The sequence below is a fragment of the Danio rerio genome, chromosome 8, assembly GCF_049306965.1.
Source record: "Danio rerio strain Tuebingen ecotype United States chromosome 8, GRCz12tu, whole genome shotgun sequence".
Taxonomy (NCBI): domain Eukaryota; kingdom Metazoa; phylum Chordata; class Actinopteri; order Cypriniformes; family Danionidae; genus Danio; species Danio rerio.
Window position 1 is genome coordinate 55,100,001 of NC_133183.1, and position 25,327 is coordinate 55,125,327.

Sequence of the window (25,327 nt, forward strand, 5' to 3'; positions counted from 1 at the left end):
GCTCGACTCTTAATCAGTATTATCTTAATCATAAAATCGGAGTATTGGGGGTGTCCATGTAAATGTACTGTAGTGAAAGTGGCAGATGAATTCGCTCGGTCAAAGTCAGCCCATTCTCTGCCTTTAAGCTGCTTCCATGAGCCCTCACATTTCATAAGTTTGACGTGTTTCCCCCCTACACGCAACTTTTGTAAAGCGTCTGCTTTACGTTGCTGTGTCAGAATCCTGGCTTGTTAAATACAGCCATACTTTAGAACGCTTATTTAAGCAAAGTTGATGAACGCGAACATGCCTGTTGATGAATCTGAAGGGATCCCTCGCTAACCGTGTCTGCTGTACTGCGCACGTTGTCTGTGTGTGTGCGCGCGTTGTCTGTGTGTGTATTCCACTAAAAATCCAACATGGAAATCATTTTTGTTATTGGCATTGATTGTTTTGAAATTCAAATAGCAATTAAATGCATGTTTTTATTTCTGAAATAAATACGGCGTTTCGTGATTAATCATGATTCATTACAAAATAAGTGTGATTAATTACATTCATTTTTCAATTAACCATAGTTAATCATTTGACAGCCCTAATATAGATGGATGGATGGATGGATAGATAGGTGTGTGTGTGTGTGTGTAAAGTTAACAAACACAATATTTGTTTTCATACTTGTTTTCCATGTATCTCTAGTATGGAGAAGAGGAGGGATTCACTAGCTCAGAGTCTTCTGAGGTTTCTGGTGGACGTCTCATCAGACTCGTCACCCACAGAGCTAAAAGAGCAGCTCATGACTAAAGCATCTCACTGTTTACTGCTGCTTGTGCACTGCTCAAAGGGGAAACTACAGGTGAGACCGTTGCTTCTTATTATCAATAGAATCTCATACTTGAAATGAGACAAATATTATTTTTGTGTTGTTCGAATCTCCTACCCTTTCATTATGTTTGTGGCTGTTTTTGCCCCATTGACTTCCATTAAAATGACATTTTTTGATTGCAAAGGCTTGACAACAAATAATCATGCATTCTCGATTGTTAGAGGTTTTCTCTGTTGGGAAGGGGTCAAAATAGTCATTTTTACTATTTATAATCAGTATCACATCAAATAGGTCTTGCAGAAATGTTTCTGGCTTTTATATGGAGTAAAATAACCAAATATAATCTGCGTGCAAAAGTACACTGACTATGTCTACTATGTTCTGAAAACCGAGGTGCTTATTTTGATTTTCTCAGACATATCATGGTAAGTGCGCAAAGGTCTCTCACACACACACACACACACACACACACACACACACACTATACTCCATTAATGTGCTAAGACAAAATATTTTTGCCACTGCAACTGATGATTAACATCAAAAATGACATGTACCTCTTCCTAACAGGGAAAACAACCAACAATCTAGAATAGATATTATTATTGTCATAGCTTTGCTATCAAAAAATGTCATCAAATTTGAATATAAAAAAATGTAGTAAATTTGCCCAGAGTGTATTATTGAGTTTTTGAAATATTTGAAAACCCATTTAACACTGAATAAAGCACATAATCAGTACCTGAGCGGATCTTTGTCAGAGTTAAAGCTGTTCTAAAATAGAAATGTCATGTCAGTGGATGGTTAAGACAACAAGTTTTTTTAAAATGGAAAATATTCCTTTCACCCCTAATGTGTTATTAGTACACTGAGGCAGAGGTTTCAAACTTAGTATTTTGAGGGCCACAGTCCAGCTGAATTTAGTTCTTAACCATCAACACACTTATCTGTAGGCGTCAAACAAGCCTGAAGGATTCAGTTAGCTTTATCAGGTGTGTTTAAATAGGGTTAAAGCTACGGCAGCATAGATATATACACTAGATATCGCATACGGACCCTGAGCAAGCGTCAGTAGTGCCGCCACATTTGCACAGTGCTCCAAGGACAAATGTCATTCAACCGCACTAGTCAAGACTAAAGATCTTAAGATGCTGGACTTTTGCACTGTGTAGTAACGAGCAAACAAAGAAAATAAAGCATAATAAAGGCAGAACATTTCATAGCTGAGATTTATTTTCTTTTTTATGATTTTGTGTTAAGAACTTTCGTGCTAAACAAGTAACATTACTGATAATAATCAATAATAACACAAACTAAACACTTCATTAACATTAAAGTGAAATCGGGAGAGGGGGTGTGTATCAGGACATGGATTAAATCAAGTTTAACAGCGAGAGAGGATAATACATGCTGCACCTTTAAAAATAAACATTCATTGCTTGCCCGGCCTCTGATTTCTTCTTAATCCACTGCTTTGGAAATGAGTGACGGTGTCTACAAATGATCTCTTGTGTGAGATGCTTCAAGACATGAGAACTGACATAATGGTCATGTATGTTCTTCAAGGACAGGCAATGGAAAAGTGGTGCATTGGAATAGAAAAATGCATTCTGAGTGAATAAAACCTAAATAAGATTTGCACTAATGCAGGAAATCAAAGACAAAAGAACAAATTAAAGACAACAAGGAGCAAAACATGTCATCTAAACCATCTCCCGATCACTCTAGTTTACACACTTTACATCTTTTATGCTGTTTACTGCACTGACATGACATGAGCCTCACTGCTCGGCTTCTGATTAGTGCTCTCAACGTCTGAAGAATACCCATGATGCACTAAACGCCAAATTAATTATTGCAACTGACCACAAGGTGGCACCCACAGCAGAATCCCATCAGTTTTACATACAAGCAATAAATTCTAGGTGGATTTCATTTAAAATTATTATTTTGTTAAATCGTGTATGTATGTATATATATATATATATATATATATATATATATATATATATATATATATATATATATATATATATATGGCACAAATTCTTGAGGTAAGGGACAAATATTGCATACTACTACCACCAAGTACATGTAGTAATTAGAGGTTTGCAAGCAAAAAAAGACAGCACTTAAATTTGCAGTAAATGTATTTAGACGCTATTTTTGTGGAAATGGTGGCAGGTATTTGCACATCAACATTAAGGTTAATTAAAAAAAAGAAAATAGGTGGATATGAACAGCTCCATTCATCAGGAGTGCTCTTTTTTTCATTAAGATTGTTCAAACCAGGAATTGGTTGGCAGAATCAGATACACTGCAAGAATGCTGCAATTCTTCTTTAGAGTCTTTTGTTTACTTTTTAGTGCATATATCCAAAAATTCTTAAATAATGAAGCATTTGAGACTAATTAAACGACTATTTTAAAGTAAGAATAAATTGTTTACCCGCATTGGTAGACTATTTTGCTTGTTTCAAGGAAAAATCTTTGATTAATTAAATGAATGCCTAATTTAGAATATTTGGACAAGAAGGCAGGCAAAAACTGACGTACTGGATCAGGTCCAATAGGTAGTGCACGTACAAGTGGTTGTGGTTAGAAATGTGAATCATTTACATTAATGATTAAACTATCCATTACACTGCGTGTTGTTAACGTCTACACCTACCACCAACCCTCAGTTATTTATGTCTTCACTTACACTCCAACCATCACAGTAACATGGGCTTTACCATAGTGGGTGTTGCATGTTGATCCAGTACATCATTGCTGCAGACATCTTGGACACTTTAGCATAAACCTTACTAGGGGGGAAAAAAGGGCAGATTTACAACCCAGTGTTCTTTTTATTCAGATACCTGTAAAATGATCTTGTTACTGCACACTGTTTAACGCCATTATAACATTTCCCGTTTCCCCCCCAGGCTCTTCTCAGAGAGGTAGACAGCAGTTGTGTCCCTGACCCAGTCTTCAAGTGTATCCAAAATGTCCTTGCAGCATCTTGTCCGTAAGCTTTGACCATTTGCCACTTTTCCCCTCGATGTAGGTGAAGTTGGCTTGATAGAACGGGAATCTATTTACTCCATTTTATGAATGCAAGTACTAAACGAGGCAGGGTTGTTGTTGTTTTTTAAATAAAGTTTATAAACCTGACTTGTTTTTTTTTGTTTAAGTTGCTTGAGATTCTTTCAATCAATTTAATAAGCATAAAACCTAAAATATGACCATTGTTGTTTACATTATTATTAAATGAGGTAAGCTATGGCTAAGACAGTAGGCTCCTGATTAAAAAGACATCCGACCAAAAATAAAACATTTACCGTTCCTCTATCCCATTTATCTCTGCATTGATACTAGTGTTTATATAGATTAATTTCAATAACTATTTTTACTAAAGATAATTTTACTCCTTGCAGCTTGATTATCAACTGTTAACGTCAATACAAATCCATGTATTCATATACAAAACATATTTAACGTTCACCCTTTTACAACACCAGCCACTACTTGGTAAACCCTGCATGTCATATGAACTTAATTTTATTATTTTTTACATGGATCAAGTTAATCCAAATGTATACTTAAAACAGCACTTATGCTTGGCATCAGCATAATTCAATGTAAAAAAAAAAAAAAAAAAGATTCCCACAAGAAAGCTTTTAATGGGAGTGTTTGAACACACACCAGTGTACGTTCTAACTGAATCCAAGTGTCTGGTAAATGATCACATTCCATGATTTGGAAACGTTCCACAGAGCCTCTATGTGGCCTTGCTTTTCTGAGCTGGTTCTGTCTCCTGTTCATACTCGATCTCCACATAGGCTCGTTTTTTCCTGCTTGGGCCTTTGAGTGGAGCTTTTCCTTTAGATTTGGCCTTGCTCTTCACCTCCTCCTCCTCAGACTCTTCCTCTGACTCCTCACTGGATTCCTCTTCATTGTTCACTTCTTCGTCACTGCTGTCCTTCAGGTTGTTCAATTCCTGTAAAACACAGGGGTTGTCACTCTTGCAAATAAAAACATTTATATAACATTACCACAATAAAAATGGGAATTACCTCAAAATCACTGAGATCACTCTCTTCAAACTCATCCTCAGCAATAAATTCTCTCGTTCCAGACTCCTGAAAGTCAAAAACAAGATCAAATAATTATTTAAAACAGCATTAAACTGTGAAGAATCATTACACAATTGACTTTTTATTACTGTTGCAAGAAATCATTGCTTTTATTCTTCAAGATTGCATAAAGTTAAACAGTCAATATTTATGATGTACCTAACTGTAAAACATTGCTGTTAATTACACTAAATTAACGCTGACAATAAATATTTGAGCATTAAATCAGAGCATTAGAATAATGTTCTTAATTTACTGAGGACTGATATAATAAACACATTTCAATAGTAGTTATTTTTAATTATAACAATATTCCACAAAACAATACAGTATTTTACTTTATTAATAAAATAAATGCAGCCTTGGTTTTCCCAAGAGACTTTGAATACCTCTTCGTCTTCCTCTTCTTCCTCCTCCTCCTCCTCAGATTCACTTTCTTCATCCTGTTTTTCCATAGCTTTGTCGAAGGCATTGATGGGGAAGTTGTAAATGTCTCCATACTAAAACAAATACAGTACAGTTTAAGAAACAAACAAAAAATCCATAATCTGGCACTACATTGGACAGGAAATGTGGCAAAGGTGCACTCACTGTTCCCTGTTTTAGCCGATCTAGCAGCTCTTTTTCGATGGCATTTTCCAGCTGAGCGGCAATAAGAGCTTTTTCCTGTTGGTGAAAAGAAAACACGAGTAAATTCCATAATCAATATTTCACTTCATTCAGATGGATGTGCAATAAAGGATGCCAATATTGTTCATCCAATTTTGATCCAAGATTTACCAATTAAAACTGGTAAAGTGGAAACTAAAGCGCCAAACAAAGAAAAGTGATCTTTAACGGTCTTGTGAAGTGCTTTGAAATGTGCAGTTTTACTCGATGTTTGTGGTAATCACAACTGAAAAATGAAGAGAGGGAGGGACAGAGCAGCTCTTCCCCCTTAAAAAAAAACAGCCAATAGTGTTTTGTGTTGATTTAGATCAAGTGCATCAAGTGAAAAGCAAATGAGAAGGGGGCGGGGCATGTCAGATCTGAGGGCATTTACCGTATGTTCACACCGAAAGCGGCGAGAGCGTCCAAAGTCGCTCTGGTCACCCTGGCGATAATGCTGTCTGCCTTCAGCTTCGGCAGCGAGAGCGTCAAATCTCGCTACATTGATCTCGTATTTAAAGGAGCCGTAGCAGCATATCAGTTACATTCCTGCATTAAACATGTTTCTAGCGTAAAAATGTTGCGCACTTCTTATCAAATTCAAATAACAATGGAAGATCAAGTTGCGTGTGGTGTGGTTTTGCACTATTTATCCAATATGTGTCCATATGTCTGAAATATCCTGAAGCAGCTATACTGTTTTGTACTGTCACGTCGCATGAGATTCCTGCTTTAAGATAAATATATATAACATTAATGCACATCAGTAACTCGCCAGTAACTTATTTAATGCATGTTTCTGTAAGAAAACATTGTAAATTATTGGAAATCCGGTGACCACAATCATCAAACCCTTGGGAACAACTGTGACTTGATTGTAACAGTTAACTTGATTTCAACTCTCCTCGACGCCCACGCTGGCGAAGACACGCCGCGCTGCTCCTCAGCGCTTATCGCCGCCGACTCTCATTGAAAATAAATGACTTCTGGCTACTTTGCCGCTCTCGGTGTGAACGTATGGTTAGTCAAGATTTGATGAGAAACTTAAGTATACGGTGATGTGAAGAAAATCACTGACCCATTTAGGCAGAACACGCTGCAAGCTTTGGATGTTTATATCAGATTTATATCTTCTTAGATGTGAATTTTGACAGTTTGAATAAACCTTTTTCTGTTTAATAAATGTTGTCTTGTGAAATACAGTCACATGCCAAGAACAACTGTCTGCTTTGTCCTCTATTGTTTATGAGGGCATCTAAAGGCATGTGGAAAGTGTAAATGGCTTCGCAAAAAACTTTATTCCTGATGTCCGTTTTAAATATTAATACAACAAAGATAATGAATTCCCTCACTCTACTCTTTTGCTCAATAATGGTTAACCTTTATACACTGAAGATTATATACAGCAGGGGTGCTCAATGCTGTTCCTGGAGATCTACCTTCCTGCAGATTTCAGTTGCTACCCATATCAAACACACCTGCCTGTAATTATCACCTGGTGTTCAGGTCCTAATTAATTGGTTCAGGTGTGTTTGATATGGGTAGCAACTGAAATCTGCAGGAAGGTGGCTCTCCAGGAACAGCACCCCTAATATACAGTATTCAGTGTTACATCTGATAGTTACTCAGATTCTGAAAACTACTGATAGCTGAAAAACATGTTTATTTTAATAGTACTACTGCTCTATTGAATTAATTTGTGATTTTGCTGGTAGTTTATTTTTATTTAACTGGGTCTTGTTTTTTTTACTGAACATATATCGAAAGACACTGCGAAACACTGACTGAACCATGAGCAACTTGTATTGTCGCATAATGAATATAAGCTCATTCTAATGTAAAGAATTCATCACCCACCTCTCTCCTCTTTTCTCGTCTCTCTACTTTTCTACTGAGTGGAACCAGTTTTCTCCTGGAATGAAAAACAAAACAAAATCAGGAGAAATTTAAGGAACAATATACAGTCATCTGGGAATAGAGCGGAGGATAAATTTACTCCAAAGTTCACTTCCTAAAAAAAAAAAAGTACATTTTATTCAGCGAAGATACAGAAAATTAATCAAAAGTAACAGTACAACATTCATCATATTAATGATTTCCAACAAATACTGTTTGTTTAAACTTTCTTTTAATTAAAGGGGTAATAATCTACTATTGTTTTCTAATGTCCATTTATAACGTTAGCAATATTTTTACTTAAGCTCTTCTGTAATTTGTTTCTGACCCTCTCTTTGAAATGCCAAGTGTCTTCAAAAATAACTAGTAAAACAATATTTACTGTCATCATGTCAAAAATAAAATTAATTACTTATTAGAAATGAGTTATCAAAACTATTGTTTAGAAATGTGTTAAAAAAAAAATCAGAAATTGGGGAACAAAATAGGGTGGCTAATAATTCTAGCTTCAACTGTATATAGCTTAAAGGTTTGACTGTAAATGAATGAACTGCAAACTTTAAAATAGAAAATATTTGTGAAATTAAACAGTTAGGTTTAACAGTTTTGACTAATGACATCTGAGATCTAAAACCCTACAGGAAGTTTGTCCGCCTTTCCCCCTGAATTCATACAGTCACTTTAATGAAATAATAAATAAATCTTCATGTTCAAAAATGATACAATCTCTCTTTTCAGTCTGCTGCTTCTATTTTAGTTTGTCTTTGCATTTAGCTGCATTACTAATAAAAGCACAACAAATATTGCATAATTAAGGTCAGCTTCTCTTTAATATCCCTTTCTTGTTTTTTCCCCACACGGCATTAAAAAAAGGAAAATTCCAATTCTGATATGCAGTTTTTACTAGATTATTACTAAAGCATGAAAGTAAGAGCCCATTTGTCAAAGAAATCATTTCCACTCAAACGTCCACCAGTGTTCCAGTTAATGATAAAAAGCTTTGGAAAAACAACACACACACACACTGGCCACTTTTTTTTTTTTTTAAATACACCTTACTAGTACCAGGTTGAACCCACTTTTGCCTTCAGAACTGCCTCAATGCTTCGTGGCATAGAGTTAACATGGTACTGGAAATATTCCCCAGAGATTTTGCTTCATATTGACATGATAGCATCATGCAATTGCTGCAGATTTGTCAGCTGCACATCCATGATGTTAATCTCTCGTTTATCAATTTGTTAAAGGCATTATAGATGTATAAAAAGCGGATGCTTTATATAACCAGGTGTCTGTATAAACACACACGCACACTCAGTCAGAAGCGATATTGTGAGACCGCTCACTCCTGTTCACCTAAGTTACGGACTGCTCCCACGCTTTATTCAGAAATTTATTCTCACGCCGCATGAAATCTGGTCGGGTCCCACGACAATGCACAGGTACAGCCATGGGAATGCAGACCTATATCCAGGAGTATCGCTTTAACAGCCGAGAGGAGGAAAAGTAACGCCAGCAGGTGAAACGGGTCACAGTGAGAAAGAGAAAGAAAAATGTTCACTTTCATTTCCTCAATCGCAGAAAAATAGGGGCTCCTGCTGTAAGTGTCAGTGAAAGACTGTCCAGAAAAAACACACACACACACACACACACAGAGTGAAATTGTGCAGTTTCTGCGTTTTTAAGTAGTTGACGCGTGGAGTGTTGTAAATACCCGCGCTCACCTCCCTCGCGACAGAGCACAAGTAAGATAAATGACATCAGTACATAATAACCGGTTATGAATATTACTGAACCGCTACTGAATTGTCTGTGAAACAATTACCTCTATCTCAAAACATGACCCCCTTTAAAGTATCTTGAAGGAAACATTAATATGAAGTAATAAATAAGAAAGAGGAGCACCATATTAAAATGATTTCTGAATAATCTACTGAGAACAACAACCAGTTTAACCTGAGGAAGCATACGCGACTTCTATGGTGGTGCATGTTATCACAATCTTAATAAAATTAAAACAAAAAGAAAACTCACTGTCGTTTTAGCGTGAGCTTGCGGATTCGAATGAGATACTGGGTGATCTTGGTCAATCGCTGTTTACACTTGTGACGGATAAACCGTGGCCAGTAGATGAGGTTCTCGTCGATCTGTTCCAGAGCCTTTGCATAGTTTCTGTCAAGTTTCACCTGATAACAGAGAAGAAAAAGCAATTTAATCATTTAAATGCAAATATGTTTAATATATATTGCTTGTTTTTATTCTCATACCTTCTCCCACATGCGAGAAGGAAATGCTGCTCTCTCAATAACTTTCATGTAGAGAAAACACTGGCCTGACAAAACAGAAGACTTGTAATATCAAATAGACATTCAAGAAATAGGTAGAATTTTTACAGAATTCATTACCTTTTTCTTCTCTTATAGTTGCATACTGGCTATTAGCAAGAGGGCATGATGATCTGTTGCAAAGGCCTGTGATGTTGTATTCATTTCGGCAGAACTGCTGAGTTTTCGTTCTTCAACAAGAACATGAATTCAGAAAGTTAGATGAGATGCACTTATTTTATATCATACTTCAATATGCAGAAGAGAAACAGCTCTGAATAGTGTAGAAACATGTAGTGGCCCAAATTTCATATACTTACTTAACTTTATAGGAACAAAAACTCTTATTGCCGATAAGGTCCCATATAACCTTTAAAAAACAAAATATTACATGTGAAGGATTATTATTGGTTTTATATTCGTTTATTTAAAAATAGTTAGATTTGTTACATGGTTCCTACATTGTTTACCAAGCTATTTTGAATATTTGGTCTGATAGAGCATGCTACTATGACTTCAAAACAACATTAGCACTGTTTAACTGACTGTAATATACTTTGATAGTACCTGACTGATTATATGATAACACTGTTTAGAATTGGCCAAAAATACCTTAATAAAACTATATTATAGCCCGAATGCGCGAATACAATACCAACTTCACCTGAACGAATAAAATACTAACTGGTGCGAAAACAGGTCTACTTTAAGACGTTGTCGATTGCAAGTTTAGTTAAATCTAAAACAAAAACAACCCCCAAATTATGGCATAGTAATTTGTGTTAGATTTCTTTTTAAACTAAAATTTTCCTAGAGCCCATAACGTTATTAATTTCAGATAAAATGAAAAGCATTTCTACCATCAGTCTTACAACAATACTTACGTCGTCGTGTTGCATTCTGACGGCTTCTTTGAACAACCGGCTCTCTGTACGTAAATGTCAGTGTTAATCCAATACAATGAAATTAACTTTACGGATAAGAAAAATGATGAGAGCAGTTATTTTGTGATATAATAAAACAGCACATGGAAGTTACAGATGGCAGCCATATTAACACCACATGAACTACTCCACCACGCAAGGTCTTCTTCTTCGTTGGGATTTGACGGGACCTTGCATACAAATGGGTTGCACTACTGCCACCTTTCGGGTTTTACTTCACTGTATTTTCCACATCTTGAATCAGCCCCGTCCAGAAATCTGCTTCCAGAGGGCATTAAAGTCGCGGTGAGATGCAATATTGAGCCAAGACGCACATAAAGAATCTGTTACCGACCTGATGCTAGAATAACGTGACCCAGCCGCAAAGACGTTAGTTAGTAGGTAGGTATAATAGTTCGTAGTAGGTATATTATAAACATTGTGTGACAAAACTCTCTCAGTATACTAAAAGCAATAGAATGTAAAATGTAAACCACTATCGTATTTTTTATTTTTACAATTGAACTGATGCAGCGCAATATAACATAAATAAACCTCTGAATTTATTTTAAAATAAACAACATTATAGTGAAATGATTAGTCTGAAAATTACCTAACAACCATCAAGCTGAGTTTAGTTTTACATGTTATTTTATAAAATGGTTTGTTATATTATTAAAGTCTTTGCAACTGTATATAAGTATTGTACTGTGAGACGGAATTTAAATTCCAGACCCTTTTCTATTTAATCTGATCATATAAGAAATAGTAAAAAGGTTTGTGTAAGGGTTGTTGACGTTGCATTTTCATTTCATTTTATAAAAACTGCTGTTACATTTTAAGCCAAATCTCTGTAAACCTTAGGTCTCAAACTTAATTCCTGAAGGGCCGCAGTTCTGCACACTATACCTTCAACCCTAATCAAACACAGCTGATCTGATAATCGATGCTTCAAGAGTCTTTGATCAACACCTTCATTATTTGCATCAGCTCCAGTAATCAAGTTTAAGACCTATGCTCTAGGGGTGTCCAAACTCAGTCCTGGAGGGCCGCATATTTTAGTTCCAACCACAATTAATCACACCTGAACCAGCCAATCAAGCGCTTTCTGAGTATTTTAGAAACATACAGGGAGGTGTGTTGAAGGAAGTTGGAGCTAAACTATGCAGGACACCGGCCCTCCAGGACCAGGTTTAGGCATGTGGCTATTTAATAAATTGCAGTATTTTAACATAGGAACTTGGAACTAAGTTTCCTCTTGATGATATGCTCATTTAAAAAAAAAAAAAAAAAAAAAAAAACTTTTTGGAACCACTTAAAAATAAGTAGTTTTTTGTATTTTGCTCTGGCACCCCAGTTTATTAATGATGCCAAAACTTGTTGCACATGTCATTAAGAAAAATATTCAGGATTTCAAATCAAACAAATGGCACTGTGTGAAGTGTCCAAAAATGAAGATAAATCTCTATCGTTTTTTTTGTTGTTGTTTTTTTTAACTGTCAAACTATAGGACATTTTTAAGGAACAATTCAGTAAAAAAAAACACTAAAATCAAACATTTCTATGATAAAATGGGAAAAATGTATTTGTTTGTTAATTGTTGTTGACTTGTGGGTTCATACTAGTAACCTGCATTATAAAAAAGAAAATAAAAAGTTATGTTTACACATCCTTAATCATAAATAACAGTGTATAAAAGCAAAACAGTTTCGAATTAGCCAAAAAATTTGACCATAATTGAGAAAAAATACAAAACCATATAAGAAACATTTTATTTTAAGTTCATGTATTGAACAATAATCATTTGTTAACATCAAATTACAACTTTTAAAACTTTTTCAAATACTGTTTTCTATTTGTGTATCAGGAATTATATCTACAGTATGTTGGTTGGGCTTTTGCAGTTTTTGAAGCTTAAACGTGCAAAATGGGTGTGAGATATAAGCAGTTAACAGATGTTGACTTTCCTTTTTTCTCTTCAGCATTTAATCACTTCCTTGCCAATCACAGATGGAGAAACAAACACCATCTGACTGGCTGAGAGACTACAGTGAGTGTGAACTCTCAGCCAATCAGATGAGGTTTAAGTCTACAGCTGCTGTAGACACTCGGGTGCTGTAAAACAGGGGATTTTCAAAGGCTGCGTCCGAAACCGCATACTTCTATACTCTATAGTACGCTAAAATCAGTATGGGAGCCGAGTAGTATGTCCGAATTCATAGAATTCGAAAATCAGTATGCGAGAAGTACCCGGATGACTTGCTACTTCTGGTGAGATTCTGAAGTGCGCATCCCATGCACTCTGCGCTATCCCATGATGCCCCGCGAGCGAATTCATGAATGGGAGTGAAGCGACGCAAATGACACAGGTAGGTCGCGTGACCATGACAAAATGGCGGATGTAGTACGTCCGAATTCCATTCATACTTTTCACATTCATGTATAGAACGTACTTTTCTAACGGCCGAGTAGTACGTTTACATTCAAATGCAGTACCTACTGAGTAGTAGGTGGTTTCAGACGCAGCCAATCTTTTAGGACACACGCCCCCCCCAAGTTTGTCCAATTTCACTCTATTGTCTAAGGCAGGGCTGCTCAACCCTGTTCCTGGAGAGCCACCTTCCTGCAGATTTCAGTTGCTACCCATATCAAACACACCTGAACCAATTAATTAGGACCTGAACACCAGGTGATAATTACAGGCAGGTGTGTTTGATATGGGTAACAAGCGCAGCCGTTTAGAGCTCATTTCTGGTTGATGATGTCAGAATTTACCAGTATTTTGGAATGGATGTGTGAATGCTCTTTTCCGGAAAAATTCCGTAACGTCCTCACCTGTGTGAACAACGCTTTTTTGAATTTACCAGTAAAGTGGTTCCAGAAATTTTACATATATTTACCGGTATCACTGTGTGAAAGGGGTTCATGTCTCTTTTCAGATAGGATTCTTTAAGTGTCTCATTATAGAAGCATTATATTAAAATAGTTGATAAGAAGAATTTGGAAGCTAGTTTTGTTGATTATAAGCTGGAATTATTGGGCTGTATAAAACTAGTTTTCTGACTAGGTGATTGTTTTAAACATACACCCTCTTTAAACTATGATCTACAAGGATTTGTTGTTCTGTTCCCTCTTGTGGAGCTTGACATGTTTACTAAGAATGAACAGGTTTATGAAGTATTGAGAAATTATGAATTTATGATGAATGTTGAATGCAACCTTGTTGTACACTAAGCCCACCAAAAAGATACCATAGGTACCCTTTGGCGGTGTAGACACAAGCCTGATAAAGGTGACCCATACCGAATCATATTGTACCACTCAGTGGAAATGGGCTAAAAGTGACCCAGAGGCAGATTAGGAAGGGCTGGGTGATACCCTTACCACCATTGAAATCACCACAGCTCACCCTCCAGCCTCTGTAAGCCTTCTTCTGTTAATCCAAATGCATCACTATCACCATGTTACTCGTACTTATTTTGTGATTTAAAAAAGAACCTAGACAATACATGCAATCATTAAAACTTGCCATGTGATTATTGCACTTTTCATCAGGAGGACGCCTCCAGCTCCAATTTCCTGCCAAGATTCCAGCAGCTGGAGATTCTGCTCTCTACTGGTGAAGATCGGCTTCTCTGAGACAAGTCGACAGTCCAGAGGAACAGAATTATTGATGCGTGGAATGTTGTGAAGGACCACGTCAAGCAGATGCAGAGGTTTCACCAGCTGTACAGGATGCACTGGAGCAATTCGCTGTACTGTCATACTAAGAGGGATGCTCTTGTCGAAGCTGCCATCGTTCAGAAGGTGAAGATGGCCAAATGTTATGCGCCAGCTCAACAGGACATCAGTGCTCTTCACAACAGGCTGATGTACACACTGGTCAAACTTCTGTGGCTGGAGTTACCTCACAGTTCCAGCAGAACAAGTCAAAAGAAGTCATCTATCCTTAAGGCATATGAAAAAAGCACTGCATATTGGTGGAGGATCCAGTTTTGTGCATGGTGGGAATTCCTCTACAAAAATTAATTTGAAGATGGTCCAGGATTTCATTCTTCATCAAGAGAGGCTGATCAACCTGCTTACTTTCAACGCCATGTCAGCCGTCCGTTCTCCCTCCTCCGGGCTACCCAGAGATGGAGTATCAGCACATAACTAGTACAGCAGAAACCAGATCTTGAAGAGGTTACTGAAACCTCCTTTACCCCAGCAGAAGCCTTGTCAACAACCTTCAAACCTTTTCCCAGAACTCATACAACCACCACAGGAACACCCGAGGTTCCAACCACCTCCACCAACACATTCAGCCAGCCTGACACCCCTGTGAGAAAAACAAACAAAAAACAGACACTCTAACTGAAGTTGATGCAAAGCTATCCCATTGCATCACTTGCCCATATGCACATATTGCCATCAGCCTATGCAGGGGCATAAGAAGTATAAAAAACATATTTTGTGTTGTAAAAATTATGTCGACCCCCAAAGGGCTGGAAAACGTAAAGACTCTTTTTACATAATGTATATTTCATGTATATATATTTTTATTGTGGGTACAAAGTTATGTGTGTTATTGTGTTTGATTATTCTGTTTTTTATTCTATAGGCAATAGTAAGAAGTTAAGAAAAAAAAAATAAAAACGATTTATTGCAATACTCATTTTGTTTTACTTAAAAGCCAATAAAAGTTCCTAATGTATTGTATAACAAAAATTACGCTGAAATCTCACAGCTGCTGGTAGCCCATGTACAAACTGGGGAACACATAAAAGCCTACATTTTGAAAATAAACATACATGTGAAGTTAATAAGGATAAATTGGCCATTTTAAGTAAACATATTTGTACTTAAGTAAACATAAATAAACCATCTTAATTATTTCTGTGCTGAAAAAGTGTGAGACTGTAGTCCAGGGCTATTCAATTGGCGGCCCGCGGGCCGAACCCTTATGTACAATGCACTGTAATCCTTAGTGAAATCAGCTAATCGTTGCATCCTTACTATTAACTGTGCTTTAATTCGTCATAGTTAATTAATCGTAAAGGCTTCTCTTAGCCACATTTCTGTTGCATGGAAAAGCTATGACAAGTTGCCAACTGTGCACTAGTTTAAAGTTCCAAGTATGTACACCAAGGCTAAAACGCATGCACACCGGATTAACTATAGTAGCGGCCATTTCCATATCACATCTTTTCAGCTGGCAAGTAATTTCTAGTATAAGAATGACAATATGCGCGCACAAGCGGAGCAACCCACTTGCCTCTGTCCGGGCGCACGCAGTAGAAAACATCTTACGGTGAGAGTTGTGCGTGCCTTTCAGTGCAATGTCAAGCGCCCCCTAACTTTATAGCATAGTGTATAGATATTTACTCGCGGGGAGGAGTTTCCTCTTCTCAGCTCATGGACTTACACAGGCACACAGTCAATTTGGGAAGATATAAAATGCACATAAATTATTTATACGCAAAACCGAGAAAACTACAATTCACAAGTGCGTAATGAACCGTGGAGGTCGTACCGAACAGTTCAATATTATATTGAGAACCGTGGCATCCCTAGTAACTTCTGAATTTGACTATTGCTGGGGATTTTAATATTCACATTGATAATCCAGAAATCAATGCTGCAAAAAAACTGATGACTGTTTTGAACACTTTTGATCTGACTCAGCATGTTCAAGGACCCACAAACAATCGTGGACACACTTTTGATCTACTTATAACTAAGGGTTTACACATTTCATCAACTGTTGTTAAGGATGTGGCACTATCTGATCTGTATTTTCTTTGATATATTGATCACTCCAACTTTTAAAGACAGATCTGTCTCTGTCAGAAAGAGATGCATAAATGAGAACACCAGTGAGCAGTTTATGAAGGCCATATCGCTAGCACCAAGCATATCTGCAGACTGTTGATTCTCTCCTTGATTTGTTTAACTCTAAAGTTAAGAATTTCAGATGACATTGCTTCTGTTAAGGTTAAGAAGATGACGGGCAGGCAAAAGGGCTCTTGGTCAAGGTCACCAAGGGTACAAATGATGAAAAGACAGTGCAGAAAAGCTGAGCATATGTGCAGAATGACAAAACTAGTAGTCCATCATAACATCTATAAAGACAGTCTTCATGCTTTAAATGTGGAACTAAACAGTGCTAGGCAGACTTTCTTTTCAAGCCTTATAAACCCCCCCCCCCCCAGTCAGATTCCAAGTGAGCTACTCTCTGAAAGCAAATGTAATTAGTTTGCTCATTTCTTTACTGACAAGATCAGTAATATCAGAAAGGCAATCAGCTCATCTAATCAGCCAAGTTGTGTCGACGTCAGACAAGCTCAACCACAACTTAAGAAATCAGACATTATGTCTGGTTTCATGGCAATTAATGGTAAAATCTTAGAAGAGATCGTGCAAATTATGAAAACATCAACCTGCAGTCTTGACACACTCCCCACATCATTCTTTAAAATGGTGTTTACCTGTTTGGAAATGGATCTCCTAAAAGTGGTAAATGCTTCACTTCTCTCAGGGATTTTTCCAAACTCACTTAAAACTGCAGTTGTTAAACCCCTCTTGAAGAAGAGTAACCTGGATAACACCTATTGAGCAATTACAGACCAATCTCAAATCTCCCTTTCATTGGCAAAATCATTGAAAAAGTTGTTTTTAACCAGGTTAACAAGTTTTTAAACTTAAAGGGGTATTTAGACAATTTTCAATCTGGTTTCAGAGCACATCACAGTACAGAGAGCGCCCTTATAAAGATAATCAAAGATATACGTCTAAATACAGATTCAGGCAAACTAACAGTGCTGGTATTGCTCGATCTCAGTGCTGCATTTGACACTGTCGATCACAGAATACTTCTGGATAGGCTGGAAAACCGGGTTAAGCTGTCTGGCACGGTCCTCAAATGGTTCAGATCTTACCTTGAAGGGAGAAGTTACTATGTCAGTATAGGTGACCACAGGTCGAGGTGGACACCCATGACGCGTGGAGTCCCACAAGGCTCGATTCTGGCACCTCTCCTGTTCAACCTTTACATGCTCCCTCTGAGCCAAATAATGAGAAAGAACCAAATCTCCTACCACAGCTATGCTGATGACACTCAGATCTACCTAGCCTTACTGCCTAATGACTGCAGCCCCATTCACACCCTCTGCCAGTGCATTGATGAAATGAGCAATTGGATGTGCCAAAACTTTCTTCAGTTAAACAAAGAAAAAACTGAAGTCATTGCGTTTGGGAACAGAGATGAGGTTCTCAAGGTGAATGCGTACCTTGACACTAAAGGTCAAACAACAAAAAATAAGGTCAAGAATCTTGGTGTGACTCTGGAGTCAGATCTGAGTTTCAGTAGTCATGTCAAAGCAGTGAGTAAATCAGCATACTATCATCTCAAAAATATTGCAAGAATCAGATGCTTTGTTTCCAGAGAGGACTTGTTCATGCTTTTATCAGCAGCAGGGTAGATTACTGTTACAGCCTCCACACTGGCCTTCCCAAAAAGACAGTCAGACACTTGCAGCTCATCCAGAACGCTGCTGTCAGGATTCTGACCAGAACCAGAAAATCAGAGCACATCACACCTGTTCTCATGTCTTTACACTGGCTCCCAGTTACATTCAGAATAGATTATAAAGTATTATTACTTGTCTATAAATCATTAAATGGCTTAGGACCTCAATACATTACAGATATGCTCACTGAATACAAACCTAACAGATCTCTCAGATTTCTAGAATCAAATAAACTAGAAATTCCAAGAGTTCATTTAAAGCAGGGTGAATCAGCTTCCAGAAATGATCAGATGTGCTCCAACATTAGGCACATGCAAATCAAGACTGAAAACACATCTGTTTAGCTGTGCCTTTACTGAATGAGCACTGTAATACATCTGACAGATCGCACTATTATGTTTTTCTCTTCTTTTATAACACATTTTATCTGTATTTGTTTTTTTTAGCGTTTTTATTATTTGTTTTTATTTTCTTATACTTGCTTCTTTTATTCCCGTTTATGTAAAGCACTTTGAGCTTGCCCTGCCTTGCCTAAGTGGTTGATATGTAGTTAGTAAAGCATTGCTAAGTGGCTGCTAAGGTGTTGCCATGGTATTCTGAGTGGTTGCTATGTAGTTACTAAGGTGTTGCTAGGTGGTTCCTAGAGTGTTCTGAGGGGTTGCTAGGTTGTTCCAAGTAGATTTTTAGATGGTTGCTAAGGTGTTGCTAGGGTATTCGGAGTGGCTGCTAGGTAGTTACTAGGTGGTTGTTAGGGTGTTGGGAGTGGTTGGTATGTAGGTTCTAAAGTATTGCTAGCTGGTTGCTAGGGTGTTCTGAGGGGTTGCTTAAACATTGCTAGGTAGTTGATAGGGTGTTGTGGGTGGTTGCTAGGTAGTTACTAAAACGTTGCTAGCTAGGTGGTTCCTAAGGTGTTGCTAGGGTATTCTGAGTGATTACTAGGTAATTACTAAGGTGTTGCTAGCTGGTTGCTAGGATGTTATAGGTGGTTGCTAGGTAGCTGCTAAAGTGTTGCTCTGGTATTCTGAGTGGTTGCTAGGTAGTTATTAGGTGGTTTTTATGGTGTTGGGATGTAGTTTCTAAGATATTGCTAGCTGGTTGCTAGGTAGCTACTAAAGTGTTGCTGGGGTATTCTATGTGGTTGTTAGGTAGTTACTAAGGTGTTGCCAGAGTGTTCTGAGGGGTTGCTAGGGTGTTCTAAGTAGATTTCTAGATAGTTGCTAAAGCTTTGCTAGTGTTCTGAGTAGTTTCTAGGTGGTTGCAAAAGCATTGCTAGGATATTCTGAGTGGTTGCTAGGTAGTTAATAAAGCATTGCTATAGTGTTAAGTGGTTGCTAAGGTGTTGCTAGGGTGCTTTGAGTTGTCGTTATCCTGTTGCTAGTATAAACTAGCATGGTTTTAGAATAAATTTGCATGTTGTTCACATGTTTTAGCATGACTTTATTATAAATTTACATGTAGCTAGCATGTTCCTAGAATAAATTAGCATGGTTGTCAACAAGTTTCTAACATAAATTAACTTTTTTTTAATCTAAATTTAAATAGTCTTTAAACTATCATAATAGGAAAATGAAAATATAAAATTTGGCTTGATTCAGTTCCTCTGACCTCTTTTTTTCTTGCATCCATCTCTTAAACCAGGGGTGCTCAACCCTGTTCCTGGAGATCGACCTTCCAGGAGATTTCAGTTGCAACCCATATCAAACACACCTGCCTGTAATTATCAAGGGTCAGGTCCTATTTAATTGGTTCAGGTGTGTTTGATCAGGGTTGGAGCTGAAATTAGTAGGAAGGTTGATCTTCGGGAACAGGGTTTAGCAGCCCTGTCTTAAACCTTAAAAGATGAAGCTAAGACACAAGAAAATAAGCTAGGAGAGGAAACAAGAATGCATAAATAGGAAGATGCACCCCTCGCTGACAAACTGAGTTTTGGACACTTCCACGCTAGTTTAAGCTGGAAGTAGCTAGTTTTGGCTCATTGAGTTAAAATGAGGCCCGGACAGGAACACTAAACAATCTGATAGGGCTTGACGGGTCTCCTGCAGGAGTGTTTTTTCTATCTTTGACCAGATGATCAGGGGAGAGCGCGAACGCAGTCCCCCACTACCAGAAATTATGCAGTCGAGATTCCCACATTTGGGGAATTCGCAGAGGTCAACACAGCCGACAGTGCAATGGCTGAGCCTCACCCTGGGTGAACCACCTTCTTGATCATGGTGTCTCCCCTGCCAGGTAAGTATGAGTTGTACAGCGAGCCAGAAGGGGCGTCACTGTCGGGACCATCATTCTTAATGATGGACATGCATTGCAGCACTGCACGCATAAATCAACACGTAAATCAACACAATCCTGCTGTGTGGTACTAGCAAAGTTTGGCCTCAAATCTATCAGTTTAAAAAAAACTGTTAAAGGATACTTTACTGTGAGCCCTTTCCCATGATGCAACAGGGGCATCGACCAGCCAATGAGAAAACACTGCTTAAAACAATACTTTTTAGGAAATCAGTGACCAGATTATGGAGACCCACTTTAAAAAAAAAGACTAGACTGTTTATTTTTTAACGTTCTATATATGGTAATATAGTATAAATGCTTAAAAACAGTAGGCTACTAAAAAGAAATGGTGACGCAAGCAAAACAGGAAGTGTTAGCAAGAGGTGACATCACTTGCGTAAATTAAAAAAAAAGAGCAAACACATTTCTCCACAAAAACATTCTGGAGTCACTGGATGACGAATAATAATAATAATAATAATAACGATGATGATGATGATGATAAAATTATTATTATTATTATTATTATTATTATTATTATTATTATAGACCCTTTTCACATTTCCGGGTTTCTCAGTAGCGGAAGTCGTCATAGCTAGAAGAAGCGGAAGTCGTCAAAGCTGGGTAAACTTAAGAGCACGGTGAATGAGAGTACAATATAAATAAATGTTTTACAGTCCTAACAGTATTTGCTGAAATAATAAAAGAAAAACTCCACGATGGTGTTATAAAAACTTTCCGAAAGGGGAACAAATGTGTGAGACTGTTGACGACATGAGGAGAGAATAACGTCAACTTTACTGCAGCCACACAGACGCTGCATTAGAAACACCTCGCATAAGCGGTATCAGCATCATCATCATCATCATGACAACATCAAAATAAAACATTAAAATATTAAATCGCTACACTGTGCTGAAAAACAACACTACCACAGATGGCACACGAGGTAAATAAAGCATTTACCGTTACGAATCTGACGGACAGTAAAGTAAAACCGGGTTATTTAATTAGAAAACCTAACGCTACCCACTTCTCTAATAACGTTAGTCCTCAGTCCACTGAATGGAACAAATAAGGGAAAAATGTAACACTCAGAAACATCATAATGCGTTATTTATGTCAAATAACCGTTTGTACTGAACAGTTCTGGGGGTTTTAGTTTTATTTAAAAACATGCCGGCGGGTGTGAGATGAACACTTATTAATATGAATTTACCTTTATTGAGAGCAAAATATTGAAAAGCCAAGTATGCTTTATTAGGTAAACAACTTAATCAGCATAGTGTTTTTATTATTAGCCTATATAATATTTACTCTTAGTAACATCGCCAGGCACGAGGACATAAATCTTCCATGCGTTTGTAAAAACGATTGTATTATATTTATATAGGCTATATTTATGCGTTTGTATAAAAATAAATAACTAAATAAATGTCTTTAAATAATACCTCGATTATTACAAGTATGAAGTATTTGTTTGGAAAAACTTCCGCTTTATTAGGTTAATGAAAATGAAAATAAGTAGAAACGGAGTTGTTTTTGCCCCCAAAATCAGATTTTGCAAACGAACTTCATTTCAGGTCATAAAAAGTATCGTAAAACTGTACAGCCGACGGAACAGACAGAACATTTTGATGCACAAATGAAACATTTATCCAGATCCAGTGTCGTTCATCACACGTGAAGTATTGTAGAAAGCAGGGCGCTTTTCTAAAAAAAAAATTAAAAGGAGCCGGAGGGTGTTTGAATTTACTTTAATTCAATTTATTTTATTTTCAGAATTTACGTCTATCAATCTTATAACAGGCCTGTTTAGGCTATTTTTATGATATTTATAAATCACCAAAGCGCATAAATATAGAATTATTTGTATAATGAATAAAGCATAAAATGAGATTTAATGTTTTATTTTTGCTTACTTCTGTCGCCCGTAGCTAATCAAGTTAATTTGACAAACAATATGTTACATGAATATAAACTCTTTTGCGGCAAATGTTGAGAATTTACGCAGCGCGTTAAAAATAATTGAAGTAGGTTTGATATTTGCACGATCGCTCGTTTAACAGCCCATCTTGTTTACCATGCTAAGTTGAATATTGAGTCTGAAATATCATGCAAGGATGACTTCAAAACAACATTAGCACTATAATTGACTGTGAACAATGCTGTAGTTTGAAAATCATTGACTGGTAATATGATTTCACTTATTAAATTTTGCATAGAATACTTGAAATTATATTATTAAGAAGAATGTGCGAATATGAAACAAACTTTAAAATTTATTTAAAACAATAATACTTGTCGGCGGGTATGAGATGCATAATACAACATGTTTTAAGACATTATGCACTGCAAACAGAACATTTAAAACATAAGCCATGAATGTACTCACATTTGAAAGCAATAACTGAGTCGCAAAATAAAGTTTGAACTGCAATACCGTGTCGATGTGTGCAACAATCGGTTATCCATGCTCCAAAAAAATATATTTTATAGCACGTAATAGATAGGCAAAGATGACAAGAAACCCAACAAGTAATTAACAATTAGGGTTTCTTTTTCCAATAAAAAAACTTTTAGGACAAGCAATATTATGCCGAAGAACCAGTTCACTAATCACAAACATGTTTAGTTCTCAGAGTTTTACAAAATAATGCGCCTCTCACCGCTTATACAAAGTAGGTATGTAAACAAAACCACATACGACAAGACCGCAGAGGAGAAATTCACAATTCAAACTCAAGCTAATGCATTTAAATATTCTGCCACCCAGTGGACAAATGCAGAACTATAAAACCTGCTTCTCACTAACTCAGACACAGCATAAACAAATATAAACGGGTCATTCTACAGAAACTCTTTTCGTGTAGCCAAATACCTAAAAATCTATATACGTTTATAGTATTTCAATTTAGCCCACACTATTCGAAATGACAGCTTATACAAAATATTTAATAAATTAATTTAATAAAATTATTTAAAGTTTACTTTAAATGTACTTTTAAAAAATAAAAAATTATCTTATTTAAAGATGTGTCACTAGTGTGACCTACCTTTTCATTTCTTGATTTTTTTGCAGATATAAAGCAAAATAATGATAATGCACCATATTACATTTTTAAAAGTTATTGATGTTAGTTCACTTCCTCACCTCAATCATAATGGTTCTAACAATGGGAATAAGTAATGATGCAATCCTTCAAATCTTAAGATTAGCAGAACTCAATGAATTTAAAATTTGTTTATTTTAATTTACTTATGTCTACATATTTGAAAAACATAACAACACTGGTGTTATCCATAAGAGCAACACCAGATATAATTTTCCTGAAAAAAATGCATTTACGAAACCTCTGCTGCAAAATATAATCATGTTAACACTCATGTCTCACTAAATTAGTACATTTACATTCTATTGCTTTATAATTAAATTTATACTAATAAAGGAGGTCCATCAACTAAAAGCTTAATGTAATTTTTTTTGTTAAACGATAACACCCTAGGCTACTACATCCACTACTTTTACTAGTAAATTATAATATTTACTTGACTTTTCATATTAATCTTGTTTATCGAATGGTTATGAATACATCACTGTAGTTTAAATGATGGAAATATCCAACTTCTATGTCAAAATGAAGTATATTCATATTAGAACGTGAATGAATTGTAAACCGTTTCTCAAGTGTAATTTCTGTTAACCAGGACAGAAAAACTGACATATCTGTAGAATGACCCAAACAACACTTTAAGATGAAAATATAACTTATCTGTACCGAATACACATCACACAACATATGTTCGTGTTCAGATAATAAACCTATGGATAGTAACGTTAACGTTACATTTTAGACTGATGCACATTCAGACTTTCTCCTTAATATATTTCAGAAACGTATTAGTTGAGGTCAAATTAAAACACTGTTCAGACGATCAAATAGTGTTAATGTTGCTTTTAAGTCATATGTACATGCTATTTCAGATTATAGCGTGATAAACAACATAGGAATGACTGTCAGGAAAGCTGTCACGTTGCAAAATGAACGATTGTGCGAATATAATTAAACTTAACTTCAATTACATCTGGTGCCTTTAGGTCGTTTTGACACAATAAAGTCAAAAAACATAACAAAAACATCTATCTGGCTAAAAAACCACGTTTACATCATGTCCGCGGACTCCCAGATACAGTCCTGAACGATTTCAGTGTTCCGAATTCGCGCTAAATTGACGCTAAAACAACCTGTCGAAAACTAAATATCAACAACTTCGATGAAACCTCCGAAATAACGATTAATACTCGATTAATGTGCACAAAACAGTTTAATTACTCACCTTTGTTCAGGTTCGGCGGTAGAAATAACTGTTGACACGTGAAAACAAATTATCAGGTGCGCCACATAATGACGTGCCATCTTCGTACGTAAATTTACGTTACACGACCACCAACCAATAAGGTAAAATGTTGTTAGTGTGTTGTTTTTACATGCTACACGTTAATATTCATCTTGGAAAAAGTTTTCTTAACTTCCTACAATTTTATTAAGATCTTCAAAATTCATATTATATTTATTGATGTTTTATTTGTTTATTCAGTAACCACAATATTTGACCCAAACATTTATTGCTTTGATTACTTCTAACATACAACAAATGTAGCCTAGTATATCAGGCCTAAACACTATAAAATATAGCGAGAAGTATTGTTATAATGTTAGTTTAAAATAGAAAAAGTGAAAAGTGTTTAGTTTGTAAGTTAACCAGATGGAAGAGGCTAAATAAGTTAAATGTATTAGGGTTTAAAGCAAAATATTACTTTAATAAGC

The 25,327-nt window shown here is 36.5% G+C and overlaps 3 protein-coding genes and 1 non-coding gene across 9 annotated transcripts in view; 2 read left to right on the forward strand and 2 right to left on the reverse strand.

The window, feature by feature from the left end:
- tti2 (TELO2 interacting protein 2) overlaps window positions 1-3,963 on the forward strand; it is a 15,509-nt gene extending 11,546 nt beyond the window's left edge. For all 5 annotated transcript variants that reach the window (XM_073911119.1, XM_073911118.1, XM_073911121.1 and 2 more), the window contains 2 exons: window positions 682-838; window positions 3,735-3,963. In XM_073911119.1, the coding sequence (XP_073767220.1) occupies window positions 682-838; window positions 3,735-3,821 (244 nt within the window). In that variant the 3' untranslated portion in view covers window positions 3,822-3,963. The remainder of the gene's footprint in view (window positions 1-681; window positions 839-3,734) is intronic.
- Window positions 1-25,327, forward strand: part of grk5l (G protein-coupled receptor kinase 5 like) — an 821,722-nt gene that overhangs the window by 786,322 nt on the left and 10,073 nt on the right. The window lies entirely within an intron of this gene.
- On the reverse strand, window positions 3,633-24,903 carry mak16 (MAK16 homolog (S. cerevisiae)). Of its 2 annotated transcripts, XM_073909096.1 has the most exons (11): window positions 24,837-24,903; window positions 14,246-15,037; window positions 10,114-10,163; window positions 9,875-9,984; window positions 9,737-9,801; window positions 9,504-9,655; window positions 7,431-7,485; window positions 5,517-5,591; window positions 5,315-5,425; window positions 4,866-4,931; window positions 3,637-4,789 (listed from the first exon to the last, which is right to left on the reverse strand). In XM_073909096.1, the coding sequence occupies exons 2-11, from the start codon at window positions 14,246-14,248 to the stop codon at window positions 4,571-4,573; spliced, it is 906 nt and encodes a 301-aa protein (XP_073765197.1). In that variant the 5' UTR covers window positions 14,249-15,037; window positions 24,837-24,903; the 3' UTR covers window positions 3,637-4,570. The 2 variants fall into 2 exon arrangements, with proteins under 2 accessions (NP_775346.2, XP_073765197.1); NM_173239.2 differs by lacking the exons at window positions 14,246-15,037; window positions 24,837-24,903 and adding an exon at window positions 10,678-10,929 and having other exon boundaries at window positions 3,633-4,789.
- Window positions 20,300-20,464, reverse strand: LOC137496396 (U1 spliceosomal RNA). The gene has a single exon (XR_011016706.1). It is a non-coding gene; the product is annotated as a U1 spliceosomal RNA (small nuclear RNA).

Coding starts and splice junctions, on each gene's coding strand:
- mak16 (NM_173239.2), bottom strand. Junction 5,592..7,430: donor GACGAGAAAAGAGGAGAGAG/GTGGGTGATGAA, acceptor TTTCACCAACAG/GAAAAAGCTCTTATTGCCGC. Junction 4,932..5,314: donor AAGAAGAGGAAGACGAAGAG/GTATTCAAAGTC, acceptor TTTGACTTTCAG/GAGTCTGGAACGAGAGAATT.